The sequence below is a fragment of the Terrapene carolina genome, unplaced genomic scaffold (genome assembly GCF_002925995.2).
Source record: "Terrapene carolina triunguis isolate 2854851 unplaced genomic scaffold, T_m_triunguis-2.0 Scaffold93, whole genome shotgun sequence".
NCBI lineage: Eukaryota > Metazoa > Chordata > Testudines > Emydidae > Terrapene > Terrapene triunguis.
The window spans coordinates 15,343,716-15,358,565 of NW_020664444.1; the positions used below are offsets into that span (position 1 = coordinate 15,343,716).

The 14,850-nt window shown below is 38.5% G+C and overlaps 1 protein-coding gene across 1 annotated transcript in view; it reads left to right on the forward strand.

Annotated features, from left to right (window-relative positions):
* Window positions 1–14,850, forward strand: part of USP42 (ubiquitin specific peptidase 42) — a 39,276-nt gene that overhangs the window by 17,974 nt on the left and 6,452 nt on the right. Inside the window, exons 11-16 of the mRNA XM_024208438.2 lie at window positions 1,407–1,507; window positions 2,075–2,228; window positions 2,945–3,691; window positions 4,627–4,718; window positions 5,517–7,040; window positions 10,746–11,080. Coding sequence (XP_024064206.2) covers window positions 1,407–1,507; window positions 2,075–2,228; window positions 2,945–3,691; window positions 4,627–4,718; window positions 5,517–7,040; window positions 10,746–11,080 — 2,953 coding nt within the window. The remainder of the gene's footprint in view (window positions 1–1,406; window positions 1,508–2,074; window positions 2,229–2,944; window positions 3,692–4,626; window positions 4,719–5,516; window positions 7,041–10,745; window positions 11,081–14,850) is intronic.

Here is a 14,850-nt window from a genome sequence, read left to right on the forward strand (position 1 = left end):
TTTGAGAACCACTGATAGCACAAGTTATTTTCTGATAAGCTTTCTTTTATTCTCTGGGATGCCCAGTGTCCTTATGCCTGCTCATCCCAGACCCCTGAAAAAACTAAAACAACTCAGAGCTTACGTATCTTTCTTGTATTGGTCTGGTCTCAGTTCAGAGAATGAAAATTAAAATGGCTAGAGGTCTGGGCTTTAGTATAGCAAATCCTGGACTAGCATTATTAAAAAAGGCAAGATGATACTTGGAGCAATCTGATTTTAAAGCATGTGTCACTTAACATTTTAAAACTTTTTCATTGTTTTAGCAAACTTGTAAGTGTTCATGTCATCACTGTGACTTCCTCTCCTGATGAGGTCCTAAACTGCTGCTGCCCTAAGCAGTTATATGTTCAAAAGGAGCTATAAAGTTTAAGAAATGGTCAGACTCTATCTTTGCATTTGTCTGATATTTTTTGCACATAACTATTGAGAAGTAGAACTAATGAAAGGTTTTACACGGTTAACATTTAAGTAACAGATATTGAAAACATAATAAATTAAGAGTCATCCATGTTATAACATCCAGTATCTCAGATTGTGGCACAGAGAAATGCTTTGGTTGATGAGTAGACTTTCTGGACTAGAAAACTCTTCCACACACTAGTCCTGGACCAGTTATCCTGGTCCAACAGTGTCTTTTACTCTGTTTCCTTTTGAACCTTTGGCTCAGGATCCTGGCTCTAAATGATAGTTTCTTGTCCTTCCTTTCCGCTGGTTCCATTACTTTATCATACCGCTGCTGTGTCTGTAGTTTTGCATAAGATTAACAAAAGCAGTTTAAAGTAGAAGAGAACTGTCTCTTGCCTTCCTATAATACTGTAATATGCTGACGTAAATTAGCCTCTTCTGTCTGCTTCATATATGGCTATACTTCTGGTTAGACTCTCTGAGAATCTTCCTCTTACAGTAATTTTTAAAATAAACGTTCTTGCAGAGTTTGAGTATTTGCTAAGCAAAAAATTTACCTAGTTTCAGAGATTATATTGTGCTTTTATTTGTTATGAATTTGTTGCCAGTTTTATTTAATGCCCCTTTATTCTTGTGATTTGTTGTGTGGATCCTTGATGGGACAGTGTTTTAGCATAACAGGTGCTCTAAACAATAAAACTGCTCCTGAGAACAGTTCCCTTGCTAAAGTAAAATCTGCACTGGTGAAGGGGAACATTCACTAACAAATGTTAGTGGTAACAAATCTCTGAAGATAAGGGATTTAATTTAAAAAAAAAAAATCAGTAGTGTACATTACTATAATGAAAACGGCTATACTTTGGAGTGTTCTTTATTCTTCTGCAGCTTTTTAGTTTTCTGTGTTTTTTTTCTAGCAGATGTTGTAACTGATTTAAAATATGTCATTGACTTATTTGCAGGCCAGTAACGGGCAGTGGTACCAGATGAATGATTCTATTGTGTCCAACAGTGACATCAGATCTGTGCTTAATCAGCAAGCTTATGTGCTCTTTTATATCAGGTAATATCAAGTACCAAAATGTGTTCAAGATTCAGTTACTTTCTTGTTCTTCATCATTTTTTTTCTTTTTCCTCTCCTGGGAAAAATTCCAATTTGGTTAATTCATCTCTGTCTACCCTAAAACTCCACCTATAGTTTAAGCTATAGAAGTTGTCCTTCCCTGCTTGACTTAATTTTTTTTTTTTTTTTTTTTTTTTTTTTTTTTTGCTGGTGTAAGTTAAATGTCTGTCATCCTACACCCACCACTGAAAGAGTTATCTACAGAGTGAAGTGATGCCTTTATAGGTGGAGCATTTTGAATCTTCTGGATCAAATGCTGTGTAATTGGTTGACTTTGGGGGTGGGAGATTGAAGTGATGGGTGTTGTGAAGTTGAATTGCTGCTTGGGGTTGGGAAATTATAATCGGAGGTCTGTTATCTAACTTACGATTTGTAGCCTTGGTTAAAGTTTGTTTATTTAAAAAAAACCAGTTTCTGTGAAGTATTAAACTGTGGGATGTATCTAAAGCCTGGGCTAAGCAAAAGAACAAATCTGAATGAATGAATAATTATCTGTCATTTCTTCAGGTCCCATGATATGAAAAATGGAGGAGAACACCCCCATTCCATTCATACACCAGGACAGTCTTCTCCCCGTCCAGTTATCAGTCAGCGGGTGGTTAATAGCAGGCAGGGGGCATCAGGATTTATAGGACCACAGCTTCCTCCTCACATGATTAAGGTAATCTTCATATGTAGATAATGGCATCAACTTGATGGCCGGAGTTTTGTAAACAGCCTTTGTTTATTTGTTATAAATGTTCAGGATCTCAGATTTCCTTTCCCCACAATACAGCTCTGTGCGCAGTGCTCCTTCTGCAGCCTAAGCAGCTAGAAACACTTTAATAGAGACAAACACTGAACTGTGCAAATATTACTTCCCCATTGCTTTGAACTTCAAACTAGGTGCCAAAAGTACTCAAAAAGCACACTGTCAAAATATTTACTTTAAATAATACTTGAATTTATTAAAACTGAAATCATTTTAAAAATCCAACTTACTTGCTTTATTTATGCTGTTTCGTCTTTTGCACTTCAGTTGAGATGGTGAAACCAGACTGGCTTGTTCTCAGTTATTAGTACAAATGTTCTAAGGTTTGCAAAGAATAGGGTTTTTTGTTTTGGATTTTTGTTTTGGTTTTGTATCTTACAATCAGCAAAGGATTGCCGTTGGTGTTAGCTTTTTAAAAAACAAAACAAAATGTGAACACTGAAAATCTGTGAACAAAATGTGAACACTAAACTACCAGCAAGATTATATAACTCATATAGGGGTGTTTTCTGCTTAGCCACTGGTGCAGTTTGTAGAAATATCAAGTAAGCCCATTATGTCTTGGGATATTAAATGCTGTCTATCCACATGCACACATTTTCATAGTGATTTCTTTGTAATTACAGAATTCCAGTCATTTAAATGGAACTGGATCACTAAAAGAAACTCCAAGCAGTTCTGTGGCAAGTGCTAGCAATGTTACCCTAAACAGACCAGCTTCAGCTCCACCTTCAACTTCCATTCAAAATTGGACAATTAACAGACCCACTATTCCTGATCCTTCGAAAAAACAGAAAATCACTATCAGTATTCACAATAACAAATTGCCTACTCGCCAAACTCTGTCTCAACCCAACCTTCATAATTCTTTGGAGAATCTCAGCAAGCCTATTCCTTCGTCCACGATTACAAATTCCTCTGCAGTAAAGTCTACCTCAAGTGCACCTACAATGTCAGTTGCTACTAAAGTATCTAAACAAACAACTCCTAATGAATCTTGTTCTAAGCCATTAATGAATGGCAAGTCTAAACTAAACTCTAGTACGTTGGTCCCTTACGGTGCAGAATCTTCAGAAGAATCTGATGAGGAGTCGAAGGGATTAGTTAAGGAGAATGGCCACTCAAAATCTTTTAATGGAATTTTGATTGGAAATGTAGTTAGTACATTACAGAACTCTTGTTCTTCCTGTCAAGATGCTGAAGAGGTTGTATCCCTGCATGAACTGCCAAAAAATGTTACAGTTAATGGTGCTATTAGTATAGATAGTGATCCTGAAGAAAATGGATTGAAATTTGATGAATCTACTTGCCAAGTCAAGCCTGTTAAATCTACAGAAATTCCATTTTCTAAAGTGAATGGATTGCATGGAAAAGTGAGTTTTACATTTGTTTCTTCTAGACTGTCTCTTCGTGGCAGATTATAAATATGACTGTGATGCGCTCAATATTAAAATGTTCCTCATTCAGGCAAAGTTCAGAGGAAAATATACAACACAGGCTGCCGTCATAGCACTTTGTGCTGCAGTCCCTTAGATCTTGCATACTAATCAGGGTTAAGCTGAATCAATACTTGCTAATCTCATTTCCACATCTGTAAAATGGAGAGAGCATGCATCTCTCTGTGGTGTCTTAATAATATTTAGCATTTATATAATGTTTTGCAAACACTAACTATTCTTCTTAGGTGGGTACAGTAAGCATTATGTTGTGCTCAGGTACCAGAGAGGTAGGTGTGCTAAATACTTGGCTATAATTCCATCTGGTAAAATGGGGAAACTGAAACATGGAGAGGTTAAGTGACTTACCTGAGGCTGTATAGCAAGTCAGGCTTAGGATCTGGGACTACAAAACCACACTGCTTTTTTATGTAAAACTTTGAGGTAGTAAAGTGCTCAGTGGTGTTGTCCCAGTGCATGTTGGGGGGCATTGTGTTAGGTGTGCAGTCCTTCCGATGAGACAAAAACTGTGGTGCCTGACTATCAAAGAACCTACGTCACTCTTTATAAGAGGGGTGCTGTTTCTGGTATGTTGTCCAGATTTCATCTGATAGTTGTATTCTGCCTGTCTTAATTCCCCTATAGTTTAAAGTTTGTAGTATTGTATTGTACTTTTTCTTTTTCTAAATTGTGTGCTGTTAATGCTTGCAATATTGAATGTTAGGGTGCTGTGCCTACAGTGATCCATATATATAGTCTGTATGTCCGATTATGATTGGAAAGTGCTCTAGGACTCTTTGGGCTGAGATGCTATGTAAGTTTGTATAATTGCTATCATTCCGTATGTTTTAACTCAGACCTTTTAATTGTAGATAATACCTACAGCTTTGCCACCAGTTCCTGAAGATAGAATTTTAGAGTCTTTCCGATATAACCAGTTGAAAAGCTTGTCAGAGGAAATAAGGTAAAATACACTTTGTCCAAATTAAGATTCCATACAAGTTTTATTATGGGTATACTAACTATTAATAATACTTAAATGGAAAGACTTAGCTCACTGTAGGAATACCATACCAAAACTAATAGTAGTGAGAGCAGAACCTATGTTTGGCATTGTGCCTATTCTTCTTATATTTAAAAACCTGTTGATGCCTCATGGAAAACTTTGGAAAAACATTCTATGTAGAAACCATTCTGTCATATTGTCTATATTTTGTATATTCCTCTTCCCCTTTTTTTCACTCCTAGGGATGCATGCATGAACACGATATCTATTTATTAGTGTGGGTATAAGTATTTTTCGGTCTACCACACTTCTAAAATATGGGCAGCTCATTAGGAGTAATCCCAGCTGCTCTGCTAGGACACTGACCAGGTGAGTGTAAATTCCTGCCACCTGCCTTCCCTTGCCTCTGGGAGGGAGGGAGAGGGAAACCCACTATTACAAAGTTTTTATTGTGGGGAAGGGCAAGCATAGCGAGTATGGTCATGAGTCAACGCAGCAAATAGATGGAGGGGGGGAAGTAGGAGAACTGACAGGGTAGGTGCTCCTGAAGTGTTGCACATAGAAAAGCAAGCAAAAGAGCTTCCCCGTGAGGAGGGAATATATTATAAGTAGATGTGTTTCTAAACAGAATGTCTTTCAGAGTTTTCCAGGAGTCAGATGTTTACCGATGAAAAGGATTTTACTCTTAACAATCATCACGTAGAGTATTTGTCTTATTTCTGTTGAAAGTCACAAATACATTTCTATTTTGTGCAGTGCAACTGGACTTGAAAAAACTTCCGAAAATGATGGTCATATAGAAACTTTAGTGAGTGGCAACAATACTGTTTCCTATGAGAAGTCTAGTAAAGTTCCAGCTAACCTTAGCTGCAATGTCCAGAATCCCTTTACTACATCAGAGGCTGAGACCATTTCTACCAAAGAAGAAATTGCCGAAAGTATTGTATCAAAAACTGATAATGCACATTCTGATATCAGTGGTCAGTGTAACACTAAGAAAATATCCCTGGGAATTGATGATGAATTCTCTAAACAGTGCGATCCCAAGGATTATGCAGATAAGATAAGAGGAACACAAGAGGTAAAAATGACTTTGAAGGAGAGTCCTCTGCACATCAGAGGGTCTGCTGAGACTGCAGAGAAATTGGGGCAAAGCCCCTTCATGAAGTCTGACAATGAATGTAGTTCTAAAAAACTTGTAGCTCTAAACATCAAAGATGAATGCCAAGAAACAAAGGAGAGTGCTAATAATTACACAGATGTACCACCTACTAATGACTCTTCTGCTACAAGGTTGGATAAAGTTTTAGAGAGTCATTATTCTAAAGAAAACGATGGACTGAATGGTAATGAAATATGTGAAGAAAATAAGGATAGGCAAAAAATTAAGTCTCATTCTCCAGTCAAGGAAAAAAATTGCACCCCCAAAAAAATTGACAAAGGGCATTACCGTACTAAAAGAGAGCGCTCTGAAAGTGAAGAGCAGGAGAAGCAAACGAAACGCAAACCAGATGACGATTATTCCAAAAAAAGGCAATCCTACAGCAAGGAGAGTATGAAGCAAGATGGCTATAAGCAGGAGCACTGCAATGGAAATAAGTACAAACTTACGCATAGTGAAAGAAACAGCCCTGATAATGGCAGAAGTTTAGGAAAATACACCTATTACAGATCCCGAAGTAGAGGGAAAACTGATCAGGAGAGGAGTAGATATTACCATTCTAAAAGGGAAAGATCTTGGAGTAGGGAAAGATATTACCAAGATATACCAAGGAGATGGGACAAGTGCAGATATTACAATGATTATCATCCTTCTTATGCAGCAAGAGATGGTAGAGAGAGAAAATTCTTTCATGGGGACAGAGACTACGACAAATCAAGTCAGGTTTACAACAGTAGGTCATATAGGGATTATTATTACACAAGCAGATGGAATCATGAACCAGTAGCTAAAGAGAGAGAGAAACATCATTTTGGCAGCTCCAAAATAGATTTATATAATTGCTCAGCTCCCTCTCAGCACTCTGAAAAATATTCCCATGAAAAATGTGCATCCATGTCTGAAGAAAACAATTCAAGTTTTGAGATGTCTTGCCACAAATATGAATATCTAAAAGACAGAAAAAGAAAATGTGCTAGTCTAGAAGGTAGTGACAGTGATATGGAAAAGAAACACAGGAGTTTGCAGAGTGAGCCAACGGAAGAGCAAAAAGTGAAAAAACACAAGAAGTCAAAGAAAAAAAAGAAGTCCAAAGATAAACACCGAGAGAAAGATGAGAGGTAAGCAAGAGAAACTTTTATTTACAATGTTCTAAACAAACTCCTCTTCCTAATTTGTCTCTGGCTGTTTCCCTGGTCTTCCCCTTTTTTTCCATTGCTTCTGAGCCCATTGCACTGTAAAATCTGTCAGGGGAGATCATGTTAGTTTGATGTGTCTTGCATAGATGGGATCAAACCATGTTGTTGAGTTGTGTGAGAGCTTTGGAACAGGATCAAACAAATAATGTTCTAAACATTTGTAAACAGACCCTGACTAAGTTTATTGCACACTTTTCAAAACAGGCTATGGTCAAACTTGGGTAGGCAGGCCATGACATAACTTTTCCTCCCAAAGTAGAGATGGGCTAAATTTGTTTGCACCAAATGGTAGCCTGGAATAGAGAGGTGCAGTCATACAGCTTTTCTTTTAACTGAATGGAAGCTGTATGTGTCCTGTCACAAGTCTAGATGGGTGTGGAGTACACAAGACCAGTTCATGTGTATAGGAAAAGGAGGTTTGGAGAGACACTAGTGCTTCTCTGCCTTCTCTATCCAACAAAATCAGCTGTATTTTTGTCAGAAGGGAGTGTAGGTACAGTGAAGTACAGCATGACAGTAAGGTAGAGAAGGCAGGGAAATACTGATGCTTTCCCTCTTCCTTCCTTCTTCTGAACCCTTGAGTTGATCCTGAGGCCCTCTGCCTGGACTCCACTACTCTTAGCAAACCCTGTCCAAGAAGAATCTCTTCCCCCTCCATTAGAAGGCTCATGGTTGCACTGGGATTCTTCCTTGCACAAGGCAGCAATCTCAGACAGTCCAGGGAGCCACTTTTATCCTACAGCCCCCCAACTACACTCATCTGCAGGTCTGAAACCCCTTCTGTCTCCCACAGAAACCAGTAATATCCTCTGTTGATTTTTATTGCAGAAAAGGAAACTTATAGCAAGTCATAACTTTACTTAGGCTTTGTGAAATAAGAAGCCTGAGAGTTTTTTCAGAGGCCCCCCAAAAAGTCAGAATCACAAGGGAAACTTCAAAAAGGTGGGATTTAAAATTGCTTAGAATTCCTACATTACAGAAGTGTGTGTTATGAAAACAAGGTAGAAAATTAGTTTTGCTTCCTAAGTGATCTGTGTGAAGCTTATTGCTAATTTAAGGGAGTACAGTGCTGGTTTTCATGTGTTTGCAACTTAACTAAATGGTGGAGCCACTATGGCACCTCACTGCTCAGGAGTACTATGTGATAATGCTTTCCTGTCATAGCAGAGAAATTACATCGTGTTTTGACCCTTCTACTGACAGCCTCATGTTTTTAGGTCCACTTCCATATTTATTCTTAGTTGCTAGATTATTTATAATTTGATTTTAAATATTATAAAACACATAAAGATGGACCAGTTGGATCACTTGATGAACTGAAGTCCATGATTATGGCTGGGAGTGAAGAAAATGTTGTACTACTTTGGCCTGGTCTACACAGAGGGGGGTCGATGTAAGATACGCAACTTCAGCTACGGGACTAGCGTATCTTATTTCGACTTACCTCCCGTCCTCACGGCGCGGGATCGATGGCCGCGGCTCCCCCGTCGACTCCGCTACTGCCACTTGTACTGGTGGAGTTCCGGAGTCCAAGGGAGCGCGTTCGGGGATCGATATATCGTGTCTAGACGAGACGCGATATATCGATCCCTGATAGATTGATCGCTACCCGCCAATACGGCGGGTAGTAAGACGTACCCTTTGATGAGTTGCACTCTGTTATACAGTTCCTTATTTCATATTGTGTGAAAGTAAGCTATGGATACCTTGGCTGCCAGCAACTAGTGTATTTTCAGTGTTATAAAACCATGGCCCTCTGTGCTCTATTGCACAATGGGACCAAATTCCACAGCAGTGTTAATTTATTGTGCTGTCATGAAATTCTTTTCATTCCCATCTCCCACCCACCCCACATCTAACTATGGTTCATTGTTGGAATCTATTAATCATCCACCAATTTTAAGTCAACTTATGTTCAACAATGATTAGATTAGGGGGTAGTTTTTGCTTTGATCACCAGGTGGTTCCTCTCCAAACCCTGGGGCTTAGCTGCTGCACTTTTCTCCAGCCAGCCCAGTTAATCAATCTACACTTCTGATTCCTCCCATTCCCTTGCTGCAAATTGGGCTCTGGCTCTAACACTACTACTCTTGGTGCCTGACTCTGTGGAACAATACAGGGAGCAGGCACTGTAATCCAGTTACCTCCTTCTTTGGGGAAAGCTGGCCACAATTGGTAGTTTTTGGCAGGATAAAGGGACAGAAAATAAATTATCAAAATGCTGAATTCCATGGCAGCTTGGAATATTCTATAGCCACATAATTGCAAAGTCCAGAGGATCCTGACTGAGATGCCTGTGTTTTATGAGGTCTACAGGCTCAGGCAGGCATTGTACTGTATTGGTCTGCTGTCTGTTTACAATGTCAAGGTTATTTTCTTAGCCATAAGGATTAGAAATATAATTTATTTTAAATGAAAACTCAGATTCTGGAGTCCATTTCTGCAGCAGAGTCTGAATTCTGTAGCTCTGGAATCACTGAATACATAGGTCTCTCTATATACTTCATTCTGTCTCCTAATGTTCCAAAACTGTTTTTCACACTAAAAAAAAGTAGTGAGCTGGCTACGTGTAGCCTGTTCTCTTGTAATACCCTCTTAATTTAAGAACCCAATAAGTACTACTAGTCTCTTATTTTTGGATACTTGGTTCGTATTCTGATGTGGGTTCACTGTACTTATCCTGACTTTTCAGAAAAATGACTTAATTGACGTGTGTGTGAAGGCATCTTGTGAATACAGAACACTTTTCATTGTGTTGGAAATACAAAATAACATGTAATACAGTATACCTGCATTAAACTAGAAAAGCAATATCTCTCAGTAACAGTTTGAGTATTTCTCCTCTCCATCCCATTGTTCTTCCTTCTAATCAGAAATTAAAAGCAAGTATGTAGTAGTCATGGAGAGTGAAGACATGCACAGGTTCCCCTCATAATGAGCTGTGCTTTCCCTCAGGAGGCAAATGATGCAAATTGTGTCTGATGCTTGCCAGGTTGCTCCCATATATGATATGAGAGTGTTTCTAAATGGGGGGATGGGGCGGTTAAATAGACAAACTGAGAACTGATTTTAAAAAAAACTTCAATGTGTGATCATCTTGATAATTTAGTCTTACATCAGAGAGCTGACCTCTATGTAGTGTTTGATAGGTATAGAGTTCAATATTTTGTTCTAATCAGTGGCATATGTTTAAAACGCTCCCTTTTGAAAAAGAAACCCTTGAGAAAAGGACAAAAGTTTATTTAGCTTGCCACTAACTTGGGGATGAAAATGGAGAATGCTTAACTATTTCCTTGCTGCTGAACACAGCTGATCCGTTACGCAAGTGCATTACCCGATGTATTGAGTATTCCACTGTTTTCAGCAGAGCAGCACAGATGCTGGAGGAAAGGAACAGCACCACAGCTGTTAAGAAAATAAGATGTGCTCTTTATTTTGAGCTTTAGCCAGCCAGATTTTAGTAGATATGACCTGTGGCCAAATTTAGAACAATAATATCTTTTCTATGCATGTGCCTAACTCCCTCAAAAATTAATAAATTGTATATGTATAAATAGTGTAATATGTTTGTAACAATAGTGTAAGCATCACATTTGTTTTCATATTAACTTGTATGTTTTTTTTCAGACATCGCCAGGATTCAGACTTCTCTGGGGCCTGCTCTGATTCTGACATCCACAAACATAAGAAAAAGAAGAAGAAAAAGAAGAAACATACAAAGAAATCTGAGGGCTTTATTGAATATTTAGATCCTAATATCCAGAAGGCTGCTGGCTCTGAGACTAATAAGACATGGGAGAAAAAAGAATTTCATTGTACGGATGACCCTCCATCTGAAGAATATAGTAAACATGGGAGTAAATGGCCTCATGAGGGAGGGGATGCTGATTCCTGTCATAAAACAAAATACATAGGAGGAGGCCAGGAAAATAGCTATCACATATCTAAAGAGTATAGCAAAGGTAAGAGACCATTAGAAATTAATGGGATTTCTATTTTTTCAAATCGAGAAAAATATTTGAAGTAATTTTAAGTGCTTTGTAATACATATACAATGTCACATGTTCCAGACAGCAAGCAACACAATTATGTTGGATAATTTCTTCAGTTTTGTATATCTGTGAAATAAAGTAGATAAAATTAGCGATTTTTACTTACCCTGGGTTATTGACTAGATAGTTGCTGTCATCAGCATGTTTGTTACAAGAAATCCTGGGGCAGCTCATACTGATGAGTTGTAGTATGAGCTTACATCAGGTAGGGAGGGGAAGAATAGCATTGTTGCTATTGTCTATTCTGCCTGTGTCAAGTCTGCTTAATTTAAATATTTTTGCCTTTTGGGGTTTTTTCCTGAGCACAGTAAATATTTTTATACTAATTTGTGTACTTTTAGAATTATTATTATTTTTTTTTTTTTGGCGAGGGGAGGGGAGGGGGAAGTCCAAAAAATTTTGGAATCCAGTAATCCTTGACCAACAAAGTCTCTACACAAAACTATTCATCATATATAGGGCCCTACCAATTTCACAGTCATAGGATTTTAAAAATCATAAATTTCATGATTTCATTTATTTAAATCCTGAAATTTCAGAGTGTTGTAACTGTAGGAGTCCTGACCCAAAAAGGAGTTGAGGGCGGGGGGGGGGGGAGGTTCCACAAGGTTATTGTAGGGGTGGTTGTGGTACTGCTACCCTTACTTCTGCATTGCTGCTGGTGGTGCTGCCTCAGAGCCGCAGCTGAAGAGTGGCGGCTGCTGGCCAGGAGCCCAGCTCTGAAGGCAGAGCAGCTGCCAGCAGCAGCACAGAAGTAAGGATGGCGTGGTATGGTATTGCCACCCTTACTTCTGCGCTGCTGCTGGTGGGGCTCTGCCTTCAGGGCTGCCGCACTTCTGCCACCCAGCTCTTAAGTCAGTGCAACCCTCCAAAATAACCTTGTAACCCCCCTGCAACTCCCTTTTGGGTCAGGACCCCCAATTCGAGAAATGCTGGTCTCCCCCCATAAAATCTGTATAGTAGAGAATAAAAGCACACAAAAGACCAGATTTCATGGTCCATGATGCGTTTTTCATGGCCATGAATTTGGTAGGGCCCTAATCAGATAAAAAACTACCAATGGATGTGTTTACCTACATTATCATGTGGGAAATTGGATTCTAATTCATCCCTTCTTTTCTGAGCAGGGAAGTGGGAGGAAAGCCTTATGTTGCTCTGTAATAATTCCTCTGGCCATATTGGAAGCATTGGTGACTGGCTAAGGGAATAACTCCTTGCATAAGGGAATGGATAGCACTGTGTTGTTGTAATTAGTGAATCTTGTGACTAAAGGAGAAGAAGGAAATAAGGGAGGATGGTTTAAATCAAAATAACAAATCACCAAGCAGGAAATCTTGACATAAATTACAGATTTTAATTTTGTTTTGCATTTGGGTCTGGACTTGGATTTGAGACCTGGGTTCTATTCCCAGCTCAGTCACTGGTCTGCTAGGTGACCTTGGGTACCTCATCTGTAAAATGGGGAGAATGATGGTTACATCCTTTGTCAAGTGCTTTGAGATCTACTGATAAATGCTGTATAAGACCTAGGTATTTGCACTTCTAAGTTACTTTCCTAGAGAAAGGTTCAGTGTCATTGATTAGCATGTTTAAATGGTTATACTAATTTGCAATCAAATACTGCTTTTTACACTAAATGTTATACTTTTGCTAAACAGGAGGATACACTGCATCTATACACCTTTAAAAAATTATATAGCTTAACGTGTGTGTGTGTGTGTGTGTGTGTGTATATATAATTGTTTTTTATTTATATATATATATATAATTATTTTTGTTAGAAAATGAAAAGCTCATTTCTATGTTCTTTGTATTAAAGTGCATTTGGATGGAATTTTAATGTAAAAAAATTACACTGTTTTTAGTTAAATAAAACTACTGTACATGTGCTGGATGTATAAAGTTTACCAAACTGTGTAAAAATGTAAAATCATTTAGAACTGATTTTATTAAACACAGGAAATATTTACTGTAGTTAGTGACTATTTCTAGTTACTGTGGGCCAGAGTTTCAAAGGTATTTAGGCACCTAAAGATTCAGATAGGGGCCCAGTGGGATTTTCAGAAGTGCCTAAGGACAAGGTAGGAACATAATGCCCATTGAAATTAACAGCCAATGAAATCAATGGGAGTTGCATGCCCAACCTGCTTAGGTACTTTTGAAATCCCATTAAGCCCCTATCTGCGGGTACGTCCAGACTACCCGCCGTATCGGTGGGTAGCGATCGATTTATCGGGGATCGATATATTGTGTCTCGTTAAGACGCGATATATCGATCCCCGAACACGCTCCCCGTCGACTCCGGAACTCCACCGGAGCGAGCGGCGGTAGCGGAGTCGACGGGGGAGCCGCGGCCGTCGATCCCGCGCCTTGAGGACCCAAGGTAAATCGATCAATCCCTTCCACACACACACCCCCCCCCAAGTGTAGACCAGCCCTGCATCTTTAGGCCTAAATACCTTTGAAAATCTGGCCCATTGTCCAGGTTTTTACAATGAGTAGATCTCCTCCTTTCCCAGATAGTTTTTATTTATAGAGTGGAAGAGAAAAACAAGTTTTCCTACTTTGTCAGCTCCCATTCAGTTTCTCAACTTTGAATGAACTAGTCCAAATGAAGAAAATATTCTCTGCATTTGCTAGCTAAACTGAAAGTAATTAAGGCAAAAGCTTTTCTGCACAACAGAAACTGAAAGTACTGATATTTGGGAAAATGTAAATCACTCCATTGTAAAGACTGAAAATAATAGGTACTTAATGCAGTACATATTGTTACAAAGCTTGAGTTGGCCCTAAAAGTTAGATATTTTCCTCCTGATTCTGTATATAATTAAAAAAGCAGCACCGTTTATTTCCTTTAAACTTGGAGGGCTCATAGATGTACCATATTTTTTATTTAAATTATTTTAATAGATTATAGAAAGTCATAATTTCATATTTAATTTTAAATGGATTTAAGAATTATTTACTTTAAATTAAAAATCTGACTTTTCTTAAAAAAACAAACAATTTTTACCCACCCTTTTGTAAATACAAGAAATCATGTAAGGGAGAAGCAAAAAGATGGTCAGCAGTGCACCACCCAGAAAATCCCAGCTCCAAAGAGGTCAAGAATTAAGGAAGATTTAAGATTGGACACATTAGAAGTCTCCCTGTGGGGATGTATTAGTTGTTTTATTAATTGCTGTATAAACTCAATTAAGGTCCTTGAAGTAGTAGTTTTTTAAATAATGCTTTGCTCTTAATTCTTTTTATCTGAAGATTTGAAATTACTTCATAAATCTGGATCAGTATCATGACCATATTGCAGATAGGAAAACTGAGGCATAAAGGTTAACTGATTTGCCCAAGGTCCTTGCAGAGCTGGGACTTGAATCCAAATCAGACTCCCAGTCCAATGTTCTATCAACTGGACTATACTTTCTTGGGATTGCATGAAGACAGAATGGTAGTTTGACAAATTAGGATTCGGGAAGTATTTCATGTAGAGGGGTGGCATGGTCAAATGCACATAAATGGAGGAGATTAACAAGGTATTGAAACTAGTATAGTTAGTTGGTGCAGGATTTGAGTTAGGGGATGAGGTCTGAAATGTAGGTAAGGACAGAGTTGTGAAGGGCTTTGAAAGGTACGAATGAGTAGTTTAGTTTAAACTTGATGTGGTGGTTAATTGGAGAACCAGT